Genomic DNA, 17,134 nt, shown 5'->3' with positions numbered 1-17,134 from the left:
TCCCAGGCAAGCCAAGTTCCTCTCGTTCCTCCCTGATGCAGCCAGACCCGCCTAATCAAAGGGCCCAAGAAGGGGGCAGTCCTCCTCCCCTCCGCCCACAGGGACGCAGAGCTCTGTCTAAGCCCCTGACTGCCCATGCCCACCGGGGCTACGGCTCCAAGGCAGGTGTCTGGACCGAGAAGGAGGAGTGGAGCCAAGGAAGATGACCCAACACCCTCCCAGGGGAACCTGGCACGTGGCACCCTCACCCCAACCCCTGGGCGGGACTTCCTGATGCTGGAGGTTTAGGCAACGAGACCCCATGACCTGAGGAGAGGGTGGGGGATGGTCAACTTTGCCTTTTTCTGGCTACATGGCACCCCACCCCCACCCCAAGTTAGCTCTTAACTCCTTCATCCCTGGAGCCAGTGGGAGAAGAAGGGAAACTTCAGCACCCTCCCTGTCTGCCATGGTTTCCCCCTCCTCAGAGGGCACCAGGCTCTAGGAGACAATGCTCCGGGGCTTCACCCCACTTAGCCCAGCACAGTATTCTGGCCAATCTCTCTCCTCCCCTCTGCCTGAGGGCCAGGACTCTCCCTGATCATTCCCAAGCCACGCAACAGACAAGGGGACCAAGAGCCATCCCCACAGCTCATACTCTCTGAACTCTCAGCAAACTCCTACCAAAGAAGATCAGGCCAGAATTTATCCCTAGGAAAAGCTGACTTCTTACCTAACAAGGAGAGCATCAGAACTAGGCCATGCTTTCCTTCTCTCCATGGCTGCTAGGGAGCTCATTGCCAAACCAATTGCTCAATGACAGCCCCTGGTGTTTTCTGCATCCCCTTTTTATTCTCTAAGTTCCACCTGTTATATTGGCTTTCCTAGCCCCATTGCTTCTGCATCTTAGCTAGTCATGCTAAATGCTTGAAGGGGGAAAGGGAGATACAAGATAGACAAAACCAGTCCCAGACAGATGGACAGACACGGTGGTACCTCATCCATCTTCTCTGAGGTCGGGGTTCTGTCTCCAACCAGGTCCAAGGCCACCTCAGCTGTCTGGCCCAGAAGCCCAGCAGGGTCCGGGGGGCCTGGCTCAGGTGGAGGCCGAGGCCCAAGGCCCAGGTCGAGCTCCTCATCCTCGTCGGAGTCTGGCAGGGGTGTTGGGCTGATGTCCTCCAGGCCGGTGCTGGAGGGGCGTGACGAGGGGGGCGTGGGGCCCCGGAAGCCTGGCTGGGAGTTGGTGCCAAAGGGGGCCAGTGGGGAGAGCTGGGAGGAGGAGGAGGAGATGGGGCTGCCCTCCATCTGCAGCTCAGTGTCCGAGTCCGGCTCCCGCAGGAAGAGCAGCTTGGTGCGCTGCTCCTTCAGCAGCATCTCGATGCGCGAGTCCAGGCTGTCGTGGGGTTTCTCTGGCCCTGCAGGGGACGACTCCAGCGTGGGCGTGCCAGGGCTGTCACAGGGCTCAGGACTCCAGCCGAAGGTGGGCCGGCCGCCCAGCTCCATGCTGTTGGTGTCGGGGGGCGGCGGGCCGGGTGGCGTGCCTGGCTTCTCCTTGGCCAGAGGCTCAGCAGGTGGCAGGGGTGGGGGCGCCGGTGCCCTCCGGAACTCCCCACTGTCGCGGGCCCCAAAGGCGGCTGTGGCAGTGGGCTCTTCTGGGGGTGGAGGGAAGTGGGCCACTGGGGTCTGATACGGAGAGAAAGCAGACTTGAATCCAGGAGCAGGGGTTGCTTGGGCGGGTGGTGGAGTGTGGGCAAATGTGGCTGAATCCTGTGGTTGAGCCTTGAAGGGGGGGCCGCTGCTGCCCCCAGTGCTGCCGACTGCTCCGAACGGGAGGTCCGAGGAACCCCGGAAGGCGGCTGCGGCCCCGGCCACCGCAGTGACCGCGGGAGAATTGTGTACATAATGATGTTCGTGGCGGCGGTTGTAGGCGTCCGTGAACTTGCTCTCGTGGCGCCGGGCCTTGAAGGTCACTGCGGGGTCCTGGCTGAAGAGGTATGAGGGTGTGGGCTGGCGGCTGGAGTAGCTGGAGTCCTGTGAGAAAGGGGTGCCCAGGCGCGGTGTGAGCGGGGTGCCCTGTCCATAGGAGTTGGGTGTGTCCAGGCGGCAGCTGGAGTAAGCTGTGTCCTGGGAGAAGGGTGTCCCACCGCTATTGGGGGTGACAGAGGAGGAGCCGGAGCCACAGCCTGCAGACAGGCCTCCATCCTTGAGGCGCTTCAGGGCATCTGACAGCTAAGGAGAGACAGAGATGTGAGACCACTGGGGGAAAACATGCAATGGAACAGGGCTGTTTTCCCTTCTCACTCTGGCTGCTGGGAAGCTCAGAGCCAAACTGCTCTAGAACTGCAGCATAAGGAATGGAAGTGGGGGAGATTGAGGAGGAGTGTCAGGATGGTACTAACTTTTTCTCTAATCTTAGGGGTAGCCAAATATGTTCAGGGAACCTTGAGGGTTATTCCTAATTCCAGAGGAGGCAGAGAAAAAAGAAGACTGTAACATCTTGGTTTAGGCTGGGATTTTCTTTTTGCCTCAGGCTGTCAGAAATCAAAGACCTTCCAGGCAGGATTATGACCAAGAACTACAATCTTGTGCACGAGAGGATGGCCAAGGGGTTTGTCCTCCTAGCCACCCAGTGCTTTAGGATTTAAAGTGATAAACAGAGGCCAGGCGTGGTGGCTCATGCCCGTAATCCCAGCACTTTGGGAGGCCGAGGCGGGCGGATCACTTGAGGTCAGGAGTTCAAGACCAGCCTGGCCAACATGGTGAAACCCCACCTCTACTAACCAAAAATATAAAAATTAGCCAGGTGTGGTGGCGTGTGCCTGTAATCCCAGCTACTCAGGAGGCTGAGGCAAGAGAATCACTTGAGCCCAGGAGGTGGAGCTTGCAGTGAGCTGAGATCGCACCACTGCACTCCAGCCTGGGGACAGAGTGAGACTCTGTCTCAAAAAAATAAATAAAACAAAACAAAAGTGATGAACAGGCCAGTGGCAGCTAGTCAGCCTGATGCCAGGGAGGAGCTGGCATGAGACTCGCCCCACGCGAGAGTTGTCCCTGTGTCCTGGAAGGCAGTGGTTTGGAAGGAGTCAGTCTTGCTCTGGAAGGCAGGGCATGAACTCTGGTTTCTGGGTTTAGGGGTAGTGGCATGCCCAGGACACCAGACACTAAGGACCCCGGAAACAGCAATGTTTGGCATCAACGTGGAAAAGCGGGCCTGGGCAGGCTCTGGGTCTGTGGGAATCACAGCCTGTGCTGGGGAGGGGAGAAGCCACAGGAAACAGAACCAATCCCATGGAGCCCTACTGCAGGAGCGCTTGGGAAAATGGGGCTCTAGGCCCTGCACCCAATTGTGGGGGGCGTGGCCAGGCCTCACACCCTCCTAGGCCTTGGTCTCCAAAGCTGGAGAGAGTGAGGTGGGGGTAGGCTGGGGGTCCCATAAGAGAGTTGGTGAGGCTTTCCAGAGGTGGGGGGCACATCAAAGAGCTGGCGATGGGGCAGACCGATGGCCCTAAACCCACCTGCAGGGTCTCATTCACGATTGGAGAGACAGCGTCCAGCTCGCCCACTGGGAGGGTCTGGGGGGTGTATCGGCCAGTGACCAACAGTTCATAGAACCGCATTCGGGTTTCCCCTGTAGATGGGCAGGAAAGGGGGAACTCAGTGAGGTTCCAGGATGGGGCAGCCCCCACAAGGATTCCAACCTGTGTGGCACCCTGGTGGGTCCCTTGTGCCCGAGACCCCAGTCCTAGGGAGGCTGTGTGGCCCTGAGTTCCCACCCCTCTGCACCTCGCTCAGGGTCCCCACCTCTTCAACAAAGCTGCTGAGCTGCACCATTTTTCCGATCCTGAGATCCAGAAGCTCATGTCTCCTGGGGCTGAGACTCCCCCAAACCCAAACCCAGAGGTGCCACCCGCGACACCAAGCCCCCCCCACCCCTGCATTACCTGGGCCATGGTGCCCACAGAGCCAGGTCTTCCCCTTTCTGCTCAATACCCAGGGGCTTGCAGTAAGAGGAAGGGAAGCCCGTGACACAGAAGCCAGAGTTTGTTAAATATCTGGGGCCAGGTGAGCAGCAGAGTTTGCAACACGCTCTAGTAGCACATTACTGTGAACTCCACAGGCCCTGACCAGGCTGAGGGCCCCAGGGTGGCCTGGAGACTACCTTGGGCTTGAACCCTCCACCCCTCAGCAGAAGGAGGCTTTTATAGACCAGGGCCCAGGGGTTATCGATATTTATAGAGCCTCAGAGGCAGCTGCTTACATATGCAAAAAAGACACGTTCCTGGAGCTACACTTTACTGGTCTCTTTCTTGAAATACAAACTTAGTTGGCAGTCTCTGAGGGCTTTTGTGTTTTTTTTCTTTTCTTTTTTTTTTTTTTTTTTTTTTTTTTACAGAAATGAAATTTTGTTGAGACCTGGCTGCTCCTTAAAATGTGGGCACGTGATAGGGAAGGGGTTGCCACGTTCAATTCAATTATCAGGGAGAAATCGTGCTGCAGCCACCCAAGGTCCTCACTGCCCCCCCAACCCCCAGAGACTGAGAAGCTAGGGAAAGGGGTGGGAGGGACTGTGGACTGGACAGAAAAAGAGGGCTGTGCCCTGAGAGGAGGAACAGAACCGGGCACAAGCTCGGCAAGTGTGCGTGGAATAACCGCCACCACCCCCGGCACCGGCTTAGAGCTCGGTCAATACATTTTAATCATTAAACGCAAAAAAAGAAAAGTTCTGATTTTCCTGCCTTGGGTTTGGTGTGTCCCAGTTGTCCCTGAACCCCATGCTCACAAAATTCCTGGAAGCTGCACTTTTGCCCTCCCAGGCAGGGTTTCCCAGGGGACCCCGGTGGGCTAGGGACCGAATGACGTCTCCCCACAAGCTGGCTGGCCCTCAAAGCACTCAGCACCTTCTTTTATAGGTGGGAGCTTCCCTAAAGAGGCCTCAGGCACACTTCGGGGAATGCCCTCGAGTCCTGCAAGCCCCTTGGTCCTGCAGGGGCCTCCGAAGACCCACAGGGTGGGAGGTATGGCCTCCCCAGCCAGCTCGAGAGAGCACCTAGCTGATTCCAGAGCAGGGGAGGTGCTGCGGTCTCTTTAAGAGAGAGGAGGGAAGACAGTGTCAACCCTTGAGCACCCAGAGCCGCCTGCCTGGCTCTTCCCGGCTCTACTCTTCCCCGGCGGCTCTGTCGAGAACCTTATCAATGAAACAACACTCCCGGCCCCAGATTGGCTGCCACTTCCAGAGGGGAAGGGGCGGCAAGGAGGTGGGGGGACACCCTGGATACTTAGAGGACTCTCTTTTTAGTTTTCAGAGCTTCTCTTGATGTATTTCAAGGCATCCTAGTGGCACTCCCCCAATCTCCCACAAGTAAACAAACTGTCTCCTCCCCTAACACAGGCAACACTGGGGACTGTCTAAACCCAGGCCACCAGGGCTCAGAGAGGGGGCCCGCGGGGGTGTCAGCGGTGGGGAAGCCTCCGGGTGGTCCCTAGGGGTGCGGTGGCCAAGGACCGGCACATTTGGTAAATTACAGACTGTCTCCTAGCAACAGACAACACATTTAGCTCCACGTGACTCTACCCTCAGGAGGGGGCTAAGAAAATAAATAAGGTTGGTGGGGGGATCCCAAGGAAGAGTGAGGGGGGTCCTCCCCACGCTGCAGGAAGGGTGGGGAGGGAAAGGGTCGGGCTGACAGGTCTCCCCACGCTCCTCCCCTGCCGGGCTCACCTTTGGTGTCCAGCTCCACGTGGATAATGTTGCCCATGACGGAAGTGCTGTGCAAGTGCTGAACGGCATCCTTGGCTCCCCGGACCGTGGCAAAGACCACCTTGGCGATGCCCAGGTGCTTCTTGGTCTTGGGGTTGTACAAAATCTCCACCTCCTCCACCTCCCCATACTTCTTGCACATGTCCCTCAGGAAGTTTTCACGGATGTTATCATTCAGCTTGGCAAATGTCACCTGCTTCGGAGGCACCGGGCCCACGTAGAACTCATCGATCTGGCAGGGGCCGAGGGGGAAGGGAGTTTGAAGAACGTTTAAACCTAAGGGAAAACACAACATCCCCCCCGCCCCGCCCGCAACTCGCCCGCCCGTTGAAAACAATAAAGAGTAAAAAAACTAAAAAAAAAAAAAAAAAAAAAATTTTTTTTGGAAAAAAAAATGCACGCGGGCGGGCCCGGGAAGCGGAGGATTAAATCGTTTGGAACGTGGAAGTCCTCTGGGTTCGGAAGGAAAGGGGAAAAAGAAACAGTTTCTCTTTCCCCACCCCCCTTTCTGGCCTCCTCTTCCTGCTGCCGGGTCAGGGGCGACCCCTCAGGCTTAAGAAGTTGTCCTGTAGTGGGCTGGCGAGAGGGGAGAGTCTCGGAGCCAAGCCCCCGGGCGGACTGGAGCCCCCCGCGGGGCGTGCAGGACACTGTATCTGCGCCGTGATTACAGTTTCACCCAGTGTTATTTTGTTTTCAGTAGCTGAGAGGGGACACCCTCTCGCCAGCGCTCTACCCCTCCCCGCCAAAACTTCCCTGGCCCCGGACGGCGGGAACTGGGAATCCGGCTGGGCTCGGTCAGGACTGGCGTTATTTTCGAACTCGGGGAGGTGGGGGAGGGACGGCGGGGCAGTGGGGAGGGGTCCTACCTTGAATTTGGGCACCGACAGCTCCAGCTCCTTGTTTTTGGTCCAGATCCCGACGACCCGGGGATCTTCGACAATTTCCACCGGGCGGTTGCTGGACATCTGTGGGGAGAAATTAGGGGGCCGGGATGAGAGAGCTGGTCCCCCTCCCCATGGGCAGACCCCTTTCTCCAGGCACTTGTCAAACTCCAGGGCTGGGGCCCCGTCTGACAGTTGGCCGGGGGATCGGGCGGGGGGTCCCTGGCCGCTAGGCGCGTCTCCCCGGACACGACGGGGGGGCACGGCTGGGGGGGCGCGCCGGCTACTCACCGCCAGGCTGAAATGCTGCCCATCGTAGCGGTACAGTTTATGATGCCCCTTTTTCAGAGCCGGGTCAATCATCAACTTGTAACTTCTCCAATGGTGGTTCCTCCTCTCGCCCGAAGGGCCGGGCTGCGGCGGGGGCTGCTGGTGGTGGTGGTGGGGGGGGTGACTGTTCTCCATGCCGTTAACCCAACCTGAAAACCAGCAAGTTGTTGTCGTCTCCGCCGCGGCGGCGGCGGCCGCTTCTACACACACGCGAAAGAATCCAATCGGCAGGCCCCCACCCCCTCCCACCTTGCCAGCGCGCCCCGAAAGGAGCTGTCTCGCTGGCTCCCCCCAAAACAAGAACGGAGCGAGAGAATAACCCTTCCGGGAGAATTACGCGCCCGCCCGCTCGGCCACCGTCTCGGGGCGGCAGCGAGGGGCTCCCGGGGGTCCCCTGGGCGGGCTGGCGGGGCCCGGGGCGCCCGGAGGACGCGGGCTCCGGCCCATGGTGCCCGCCCGGCCGCCCGGCGTGGCGCTCACCCGCTAGCTCGGCCCGGCTCTGGCGCGGGGCTGGCGGCAGGGCCTGGCGGCGCCGCCGCCCGCCCGCCCGCTCGGGCCAGGGCCGGGGCCGGGGGCTTGGGCCGCCTGGCTGCCGGTCGCGGCCTCTCCCTCCCCGAGCCGCGCTTACATCCCCGCCGGGCGCCGGCCTCCCTGCGCCGCCAGCCAGTACATGGTGTCCCCCGAGGGAGCCGAGGCCGGGGCGGCCGGACCGGGGGCCAGGAAGGGGGGGCGCCGCCGCCGCGGCTGCCGGGCCCGGAGCTGCTGCCGCTGCCGCCGCCGCTGCTGCTGCTGCTGCCCGGGAGGCGGCTGGCGGCGGAGGCTCGGCTCCCAGTAGCCGCACATCCCACAATACACCGCTAAGGAGCCCGACCCGAGCGCTCACCCTCCTCCTCTTCCTCCTCCTCCTCCTCTTCCTCCTCCCCTCTCCTTCCTCGCCGCTTCCCCAGGCACTCTCCCGGCGGCGGCAGCTGCGCCGCCAAAGCCCCGGGCCCCAGCGGCCCCCCACCCCTCACTCGCGCGCTCCCACACTGCCTCCCCCTCCCCGGGGGAAGGCCTTTTAATTTATTTATTCTTCTGGGACTGGGGTGGGGGTCTTGGCTGGCGGGGGAGGGGGTCTCCCCGGGCTCTACCTCCCGCGGCCGGGACTACCCTCAGAGCCGCGACCGCCGCGGCGTGCGTCCCGGGCCTGCAAAACTGTTTCCCAACTGCCCGGGCCGGAGGCGGGCGCGCGGGGACCCGGGGAGATGGCTGGGGTCTGGGGGGCCGAGGGTGTGTGTGGACGCTGGGAGCCGCGGGGGAGGCCGGCGTCGACTCAGAGGAGTTGCAATCGAGGTATCTGCGCTCCGGCTTCCTCCTCCGGCCCGCGACCCCCTCCCCGGAGCTGAGCTGGGGAAGGGAGACCAGGGTTCACCACGTTAGCATTCGCATTCCTGGGAGGATGCAGCCCTCGCCTGGACCTGGGCGATAGAAGCCTTCTTCTGTTTTTATTTTTGGAGGGGAGCGCCCTGTAATTGTCCTGAACACATGCTTCCCCCCCTTCCTCCAGCCACCCGCGGAGGAGAGAGTCCCCCTTTTTTGCATTTATCTTTTCCTTCCCCTTTCTTTATTAAAGGTCCGGGAGTGGCGGCGGCCAATCAGCGCGCGGCTTCCATTTTGTGAGTTCAACTCCGAGGCTCCCGGGCTTCGCGAGGACGCGTTTGCAGCCCCCTCTGCCGATCCTCTCTGGCGGCCGAGGCGCAGGAGCCGCCTCGCCGGGGCTCGGAGCTGGTGTAGCTCATATTGGGGCTCTTTTCGGGGTTTGTAATTTGGCCGTGGGTAGGTAATTGGCTGGAGCAGGGCGGCAGGGCGCGGCAGCCAATCAGCGCGCGGCTTCTATAGGGCTTGAGTTATTAGACGCTGATCTCAAAACATCCTTCATCAGACACGAAGGAGAGGCCAACAGATGAGGGAAGCCATTTTTCTGCAATGGAATTAAATGGCCAAGTGGGTTTTTCCTTTGTTGCAAATGGGGAATGTTTTTCCTTTGACTCTACCATCCAGTTCAGGACGTCTCAGTGTGTTTAACATTTGTCAACAGGCCCAAGGACTCACAGTTGGAAGACTGGAGAAGACTTTTTAAAAAGATCTGGATTTTTCCTTATGACTTGGAATCCATCTTTGTCTTGTATAACTAGGTCATAGCACACCATTCATGTCAGCAGTTAACAGTTTTGAATTCCAAAAAAACCTAAGTAAATGACATATTTTTTTTCCTCTTTTTGTTCTATGGGTGGGTGGGGGGAGCTTGGAGCTGTCTTAATCTGTATTCTCTTGACTGAACAATAAATTTTTAAATATATCTAGTTTCCTCTATTAAACACTTAAACCTGGCCATCTTATTAACTCCTTCTCTCTTTTTAACAAGGTAATGTTTTAAATGTATATAGCTTTAGGACTAGCGAAATGGCAGCAACAAAAAATTGTGAGCAGTTGTTACTCTTTTAGTTTTTAAAAAACCTTTTACATTGTAAGTACCCAATCCATTCTGTCCTGACGCAGTACAATTTTGATGTTAATGTTGCTGAGATGTCCTTAATTTTCCGAACCTTCATCTGCATGTATGTCTTTGTCTCTCTTGTCTAATATAAGCCAGTTAAGATGCTTGAGACGATCTTGCTTTATAAAGCTAAGGTTCTAGCTTTACGCTTTTGAAAATGTTTACAGCACTAAATGCTAGTCAGCTTTCTTCCCCGTAGCTTGTACACTTTCTTTGAAAATCGATCTATTTGAAGAAAAACAGCCCTGTTTTTCTCGTCTTTGGTGTTGGGGGTTGGGGGGAGCTGGTGGGTGAGGGAAAGGAAGACCTTTTCTTTGTGTAGAGAGACTAAAGCCGTCACAGGAAACTAGATTAAAACTGGAAAACAAGTCCTAGCTGGTTCCAGCAAACACCAACGTTAAGTGGGGGGTATTTTCTATGGTGGTTGGGCGGCTGGTGCGTCTTTTGCCTTTTGTTTGATTTGACTGTATTTTCGCCTTTTGTCTCTTAATGACGATCACACCATTGCTATATCCAGAGCAGTAAACAGTCCTCAGCGAAGCCGCCTTTTTGCCTACCCAACCCTGGAAAGTTTGCAGAAGTGGAAGGAGCAGAACGTGAGGGTGTAACTTACAAAAAGGTAACAAGAACAAAGACACCACCATAACCCCCAAATTTCCCAACTAAATCAAAAAATATATATGTTTTTACAATAACGTCTCCAAAACCACCGCCCAGCTTGATCTTCTAGACTCCATGGCACCGGGCTGAGCGGGTAAGTAAGAAAGATAAAAAGTGCCTTTTGCCCCTTCGAGGAAACCCTTTTGCAGGCCAAGCAAGGGCTGCAAGTGTTTGGGAGCTGAGAAGAGAAGGAGGATTCTGGAGCATTGTATTTGGCAGCCGGAGCGGGCAGTGGGCGGGGGGTTGGGACACGAAGGGCTCTTCGGACCCCTGTGCCTCTTCTGCCCCCAGGGCGAGAAGACGGGCTTCGCAGCGACCCTCGGGGGTCCTTGGAGCCGCCTGCCTTCGCCCCCTCGCTCTTCCCAGGTCTGAACCTGGATGGGGAGAAGAAATTGAAGTGCTTTGGAGACGGGGGGGCTTAAAACACTAGGGAGCCTCATCGCCCAGCCTTGGGCCCACTTTCCTTTCGATCGTGAGGATTCCGCACCCCGAAGCCGGCTTCTCGGGGCTCCGGGGCGCGCCTGCGCTGGCAACGCGAAGGAGGACAAAAGGCCGGCGTCCATGTTGGCACCATGACGCAGCATCTCCGCCCGCAGCCCGGCGCTCCTGTCCTCCCGGCCGCGCTCGCTCCTCCTCCCAAACACCAGTTTTCTTTACAGGCTTCGAGCCCGTCGCGGCTGGGCCGGGCTGGTCTGGCAGGCGGGCCCAGCCGGGCAGGGCTGCGGTACTAATGGCGGCGGCTCTCTTTCCTTCCTTCCTCCTTTCCTCCGTCCCCCCGGTCGTGGGGAGCCCGGAGCAGGAGGCGGGCCCGCGGCCAGGTCGGGCCCCGAGAGCCCGCGGGGCGCAGCGCTGGCGACCGGGTCTCGGGGGCCGTTGGCCTCGGGGGCGTCGCGTGCCGCGCCTCCCGCGCTCGCCTCAGCCGGGCGCGGCGGCCTGATGGGCGCCATTTCGCGCGCTGCCCGTGGCTGGGGCGGTGGCGGCCGCCGCGCGCCAGGCGGGAGGAGCGGCCGGGGGAGGGGGCTGGGCGACCCGGAGGCCCACGCGGGCACCAGGAGGCCTCGCCCCGGACCGCTTCCCCCTTTCGTCTTTGTCCTGCGCGGGCGCCCGCAGCCGAGGGCCACGGGGTCGGCGGGGCTTCGAGGCCGCCCCGGGTCCCACCGGCTCCTCCGGAAGCCGCGGCCCGGCCTGGCCCTGACCCCAGGCCGCCCCCGCTGCCCACCCAGCTCTGGGCGCCCAGGTCCGACCTCCCAGTCGCCCTTTGAGAGCCGAGCCAGCGCGGGGCGGGGGGTCGCCCCCTTTGTCCTCACTCAGGGCGGGAGGCCCTCGGGGTGGCCGCAGACGCCCCGTTGGGCAGCCCAGGGCGCAGCCCTCCAGCCCAGCTCTCCAGGCAGGAGGTGGGGGAAGCCTGGGAAAGCGGAGGGGGGGCCCCGGGATCCCCCGAGGCGCGGGGCTCCCGGCGAAGCCTCAGATCTCTGGCCCTTCCCGGGGAGGGTGCGGGCGGGGCGGGCCTTTGGAAATGCAGATGAGCCGCCGCCCGGGCCGGGGTTGAACCTTCTGACTCAGCTACCCCCGGCCGCCCGGGCCGCTGGGGGAGGGGCGGCGTCTGGGGTGCTCCCTCTCAGCCCCGGAGCCCCTGTCCGCTGTGCATTCGGCCGGTCACATCTCTCTCCCCCTACGCCCTGATCCGCCCTCCACCTTCCTCTCCTCCAGGTTTTGGGCCGGAGAAGGGGCGACGTTCGGGCACCCCCCGAATGGACAATCTTTCCTTCTGTCGACGGCAGGGGCAGGCCTAGTTTGACTCTGACAGTCCTCCCACTAAGGTAGGTGTGAGTCCTTGCCCAGACCGTGAGGGAGATTTGGGGGGCTCTGGCCTGCAGCCCAGGGAGGGCCGAACCCCAAACCCGCCGGGCTGGTTCTGCGGCCCCGCCCCCCCAACCCCCCCAGCTGCGAGCGCGTAGGGCCGCCTGCTGGGCCGCCGGGGCCATCCATCCCCGCCTGTCAGCTTCTGTTGTCAGGCATTTGGGGCGTGTAATTCTCTGCCGAATATAGCAGCATACGAGGATCCACTTGCAAGTATTTCCCAGTTGTGTGTTCTTCGGCGGGGGGAGGGCCCTGGGTGCCGCCTACTTCTGAAAGACACAGGTCACTGCCAGAAAGCCCAACTGTGCTGTGGCCTTCCCTCCAGCCGTCCCCGTGGGGCATGTGGGGTGACAGTGTGAGCCGTCCTCTGATGTCTGGCTGCTAGACAGGCAAAGAACAGAGACCCGAGGTTCCGGCCAGCTTTCTCTATGAAAGGGCCTTCCTTGACGCTTCCCCACCTTCCTGGGATTGTTTTCTTCTCCAGTCCCCGAATGGGCAGGCCTGTATATAAGCCTTGTTTCTAGAACCGACAAAGCTGGATTTGAAACCTGGCGAGCCATTGAACAGCTATGGCCTTGCGTAAGCGGCATAGCCTCCAAGCCTATTTCTCCATCTCCGAAAACAGGGCTAGATCAGTGGTTCTTAGTCTGGAACCGGCATCAGAATCACACCGGACGGGGGGCTCACTGAAAATGGACCACCGGGCCTGGTGCCCAAGTGTCTGATTCAGTGGGTTGGTGCTTAGGACTGGCATTTCTAACAAGTTCCCAGGTGAGGTGAGGTTGATGCTGTGGTCTGGGAACACATTTTGAGACCCCAGCCCCTAGCCTGGTAACACCTGGGGTTTTGACGCAGAAGTGCCAAGTTCCACGCTTGGCACATAGTAATTGATTTCATTCTAACGCTAGCCAACTTCATGTATTGAATAGTTTCCCATCTCAGTGTCTAAGAAGCTCCACAGCTGGAGATGGTGGCCCTTGGTCTCGGAGCGCCCCCCCCTTGTGATCTCTGCTTTGTGATTGCTTTGATGAACCATTTGGGTCCAGGTGCTCCTGATCACACCACCTCCCCTATTTGGGACTTGTGCCCCACTCCCGCTGTGAGGGCTACACCGAGCTCTGGGGGCCTGTGGGGATTAACACGGAGGTCTTGCTAAAGGTATCTTGGTGCTAAGTTAAGGGAGATAGTCATTTCACCAAGGGCTAGGATCTCGACAGTGCTGGTGACCTTGGGTGAGTGTCTCCCTGTAAAGTGATAAGGATGCCTGCTGGAAAGGGTGGTGGGAGGATTAAGTGCGTTAAAGAGGCCCTCCTCCCAAGCTTTTAGTTGGCCTCCATTGTGATCGTGGTTATTGCTGGGAGTGGCTGCAGGGGGTGGGGGCTGGGCTGCCTCAGAGCTTCCCCCCGCACCAGCCCACCTGCTGAAGCACGTGTCCCTGCCTCAGGGCAAAGGGGAATCTCGCGCTCCCTGGGAAGGCGGCCAACGCGGTTCTCCTCTGGAGTGGTTGAGTCCAGCTGCAGGCCTTTCCCCATCCACAGGGGCTGTTCCATGATGGGGTCAAGATTTGGGTCACCCACCCGTGGTCCGGGGAGAAGTGACTCCCCAAGGTCACAAGGCCACCACCAATAGAGCCAGGATGGGGTTCCAGGTGGCTTGACTTGGCAGCCAGCGCCTGTGCCCATGGCACCCCCTCACCCCAGCTGTCTGGGTTATTTTGGGCTTCCTCCCGTGCCAGCTGTCTGCTGGCATCCCTGCCCGGGACTGTCTGGTTGGAAGTAACTGGCATGGTGCTGTTGGCTCCTCCTGTGAGGGCCAGGGCTGGGTCTTCAATCCCCGATGAGCCGTGCTGGGTCCAGCTCCTTTGCTGGGAGGGAAGAGTGTTCCTGCCCAGACTCCCCGCTGCCCAAGTACAGCAAGAGGGCGAAAGCACCTGATAAAAATTGAGGTTCACATTGTTAATATCCCAAAAGCCTCCTCCTTCTATACTCCCTGAAACCTGTTTTAAATTTGGCTCTGCCATTGAACCCCTTTGCTCTCACGTGACCCTCTGCCGCCCGAGGGTGTGGCGCCTCCCTTTAGAGTCTTCGTTGCTCTCCGGGTGGGGTCTTTACTCCCCACCTGCTTTGGATAATTAAGTAATTGATGTACGTCTCCCTCCCAGCTGCACCCTGGAGGGCTCCAGCCAGTTTCTCCCCTCCCTGGATCCAATCAGTGAGCTGTTGGGTGCTCAGCTGTGGTCTGGATGTGGTTCTCGGCGCGGTGTCAGGACCCACCTGGCTGGACTGTACCCCTCTCTCTCTGCTTTGGTCCCTCTTCTTTCTTTGTCCCCCCACTATCACCTCTTGGGGCAGAGAGGGTGAGGCAGTTTGTCCTGCTGCTGCTGTTCCTGCTGGTCCCTCGAGGGCGCCCCGCCCACCGGTCACCCAGCGAACGCGGGGCGGGGCCGCTGCTGGCGCTGGGCCCCAGGGCTTGCAGAGAGAGGGCCACGCCAGCGGAAGGGCCGGCCAGGAGGTGGCAGGACTTGCCTTACTACTGAGTCGCCGGCGTCCCCGCCTCTTCCGGCCTCTCCGCCCGGAGCCCTAGCGTGGAACATGACCTTTTGGACCCTCTGGGTGGAGACACAGCCTCTGCCTGGGCTGTGCAGTGAGGTGGCACCACCATCTCAGGTTGTCTGGCCCAGTGCATCTGTAGCTGGCATGTGACTTCCAGCAAGCTCCTGCCCCTGAGCGCTGGGAGGAGCAGGTCCAGCAATAATTTTTTTTTTTTTTTTTTTTTTGGAGACAGAGTTTCGCTCTTGTTGCCCAGGCAATGGTGCGATCTGTGCTCACCGCAACCTCCGCCTCCAGGGTTCAAGCGATTCTCCTGCCTCAGCCTCCGAGTAGCTGGGATTACAGGCATGCGCCACCACGCCCGGATAATTTTGTATTTTTAGTAGAGACAGGGTTTCTCCATGTTGGTCAGGCTGGTCTCGAACTGACCTTAGGTGATCCAGCCACCTCGGCCTCCCAAAGTGCTGGGATTACAGGCATGAGCCACCGCGCCTGGCCGGACAATAATGTTTTGAGCTGTTGCTGAGTCTGGCTTTTGTGACGGGAACTTTTAGCACTCAAGGAGTGGCCTTGTCTCTGGCCTGTCCCCGAGTGCTCCTGGGCAGCCAAGGCCTGGGGACTGCTCAGGCAGGGTAGATGTATTTGCCAGGCCAGCTCCCGTCCCTGGGACCTCAGGGAGTAGCTTCATCCCTGAAGGCTGAGTGTCTTCTGCCTCATGTGGGTGGCCCCTCTGCAGGGTTCTCAGGCATCCAGGGAAGTGGGTGCCACAGCGTTGCCTCCAGCCTCACTGGGGCTGGCTGGACTTTGCTCTGACAACACAGCAGTGGCTGGGCCCCTGCAACTCTCCAGGGCTTGATTTCCCTGTTGGCTGCACTATGGCGTAGGCCCCTGTGTGGACACCGATGAGCTGACCCCACAAATGCCACCCGGCCGCTCCCCCAGGCTTCAGTGGCCTAACAGCTGTTGTGTCAGGAACCAGCTTAAAGAATCTTTCTTGCTTTCTCAGACTCTCCCGGAATTCCTGGTGACTGGAAGGGGGAGTGACTCGGGCCCTCAACCTCTAGCAGGTAAGGGAGCTGCCTCCTGGGTGGGCATGCCCAGTTCCTCAGTGGGCCCAGCGCGGCCCAGCCTCCGAGGAAGCTCTGAGCAGCTGGCTTGGCTCCGAGGTATTTTTAGCTACAGATCCAGCCCCCCTCCATCACCACAACAGTCGAGTCCAAATCAAACGCGCTCCAGGCAGGTGGGGCTGGGGTTCTGCCAGCCTCCTGGCTAGCAGGGGTGGGTGGGCAGACTGGGGCCAGTATCAGCTGTTCTGCCTGGACCCAGGCCGGGCTGGGAAGGCACACTTGTGCTTATTTCCCGCCTCCACTTCTGTGCAAGCTTGTGCTGTCATAAGCAGAGATCACAGCCCCATTTCTTGGATGGAGAAAGTGGACATTGAGGTCTGAGGCTTTTGAGGACAGTCAGGAGCCCTCCTATGGGCTCCAGTGATGCACTCACCAGCTTCTGGTCCTCTTCTTCCACCTCTTAGAGTGCCTTGGCTCCCTCCTGTCGTCCTGGGGAACCTCGGCCCCAGCCCTGCCTCCCCAGCCAGTCACAGCTCCTCCCTGGTCACCCTGAGGGAGCTCAGGGCCCGGCTGGTAGCTGGGCTGCTCTCTTTCTGTCCCCCACTCCCATGGAGCCTGGCAGGCAACTCCATGATCTGACCCCGGTTACCTTGACAGCCCTGCCTGGCCTCCCCTCTCATGGCCCAGCCACCCCGGAACCTGAAGAGGTTTTCTAGCTGCCGTGCATTTGCCAGGCTGGGTTACCCACCCTACTTTCCCTGCCTGCCCTCCAGTGCTGCCAGGCCTAGCATGCCAGCCAGCGTTCAGCCTTCCGTAAAGGGTTCCCCTGCTTCCAACCTCCATTGCACTGCTTCCCCCAAGACTGTGACCTCCTGGAAGGCTGGAGCACAACTGCCTCTCAATAAACGTGTTGCAAAAAAGGAATGGATGAGTTGTTGTGCATTTGTCTAGGGGGTGCTTGACCCAGGAGATTCCCCTTTGCCCAGTGCCCGAAGAGGGCGTCCACTGAGAACCTGGGGTGCCTCCCCGGCCTCCCCTTCCCAGCTCTGCTGTGGTCTTGGGATTCTGTGGTCGGTCGCTGCTGCCCTCTGGTGGTCAGACCGTGCCTTGCTTGCACTGTGAGAACCTTGACCATGGAACTGCCAGGTTGGCGGTTTTCCTCCACGAAGTGAGGTTTACATGACCCTTGCCGAGACCTTGAAAACTGGGAGTCTTTGGGGTGGGGTCGCCAGCAAAAAGATCCTGAGTCCTGCCAGCCCCTATCTGAGGAAACTACGAAGGTCACTTGCCCCCAACCATGCTGCTGTTGGGGGTTTTGTTAGAAATGGGCTCTTCCTACCCCAGCTGGTAGGATCCCACTCTCGGCCATGCTCTCGTGCCTATCTGCCGTGGACCGGCTCCAGGGGGGGTCCCTCTGCCACCCTGTCGACTCATCTGGGTGGTGCAGAGGGCAGTCAGCCCGCCCAGGGTGAGGAGTAAGAGGAGGGTGGGGGCTACGGGTAATTCAGCCAGCA

At 59.5% G+C, this 17,134-nt stretch overlaps 1 protein-coding gene and 1 pseudogene across 4 annotated transcripts in view; one reads left to right on the top strand and one right to left on the bottom strand.

The window, feature by feature from the left end:
* Positions 1-7,901, bottom strand: part of SETD1B (SET domain containing 1B, histone lysine methyltransferase) — a 28,787-nt gene extending 20,886 nt beyond the window's left edge. For 2 of the 4 annotated variants that reach the window (XM_055358194.2, XM_055358197.2), the window contains exons 1-6: positions 7,577-7,780; positions 6,910-7,097; positions 6,604-6,702; positions 5,699-5,969; positions 3,495-3,607; positions 976-2,208 (exon numbers count right to left, since the gene is read on the bottom strand). In XM_055358194.2, the coding sequence (XP_055214169.1) occupies positions 976-2,208; positions 3,495-3,607; positions 5,699-5,969; positions 6,604-6,702; positions 6,910-7,083 (1,890 nt within the window). In that variant the 5' untranslated portion in view covers positions 7,084-7,097; positions 7,577-7,780. Of the gene's footprint in view, positions 1-975; positions 2,209-3,494; positions 3,608-5,698; positions 5,970-6,603; positions 6,703-6,909; positions 7,098-7,428; positions 7,538-7,576; positions 7,781-7,831 lie in introns of those variants that run through there. The other 2 variants (XM_055358195.2, XM_055358196.2) reach the window with 2 other exon arrangements.
* A 3,977-nt stretch (positions 7,902-11,878) lies between these two features.
* Positions 11,879-16,544, top strand: LOC115933015 (uncharacterized; annotated as a pseudogene).
* Positions 16,545-17,134: the final 590 nt, after the last annotated feature.

This window comes from Gorilla gorilla, chromosome 10 (genome assembly GCF_029281585.2).
Source record: "Gorilla gorilla gorilla isolate KB3781 chromosome 10, NHGRI_mGorGor1-v2.1_pri, whole genome shotgun sequence".
NCBI lineage: Eukaryota > Metazoa > Chordata > Mammalia > Primates > Hominidae > Gorilla > Gorilla gorilla.
The sequence above is the reverse complement of the archived record's forward strand: the minus strand, read 5'-3'. Positions and strand labels throughout refer to the sequence as shown.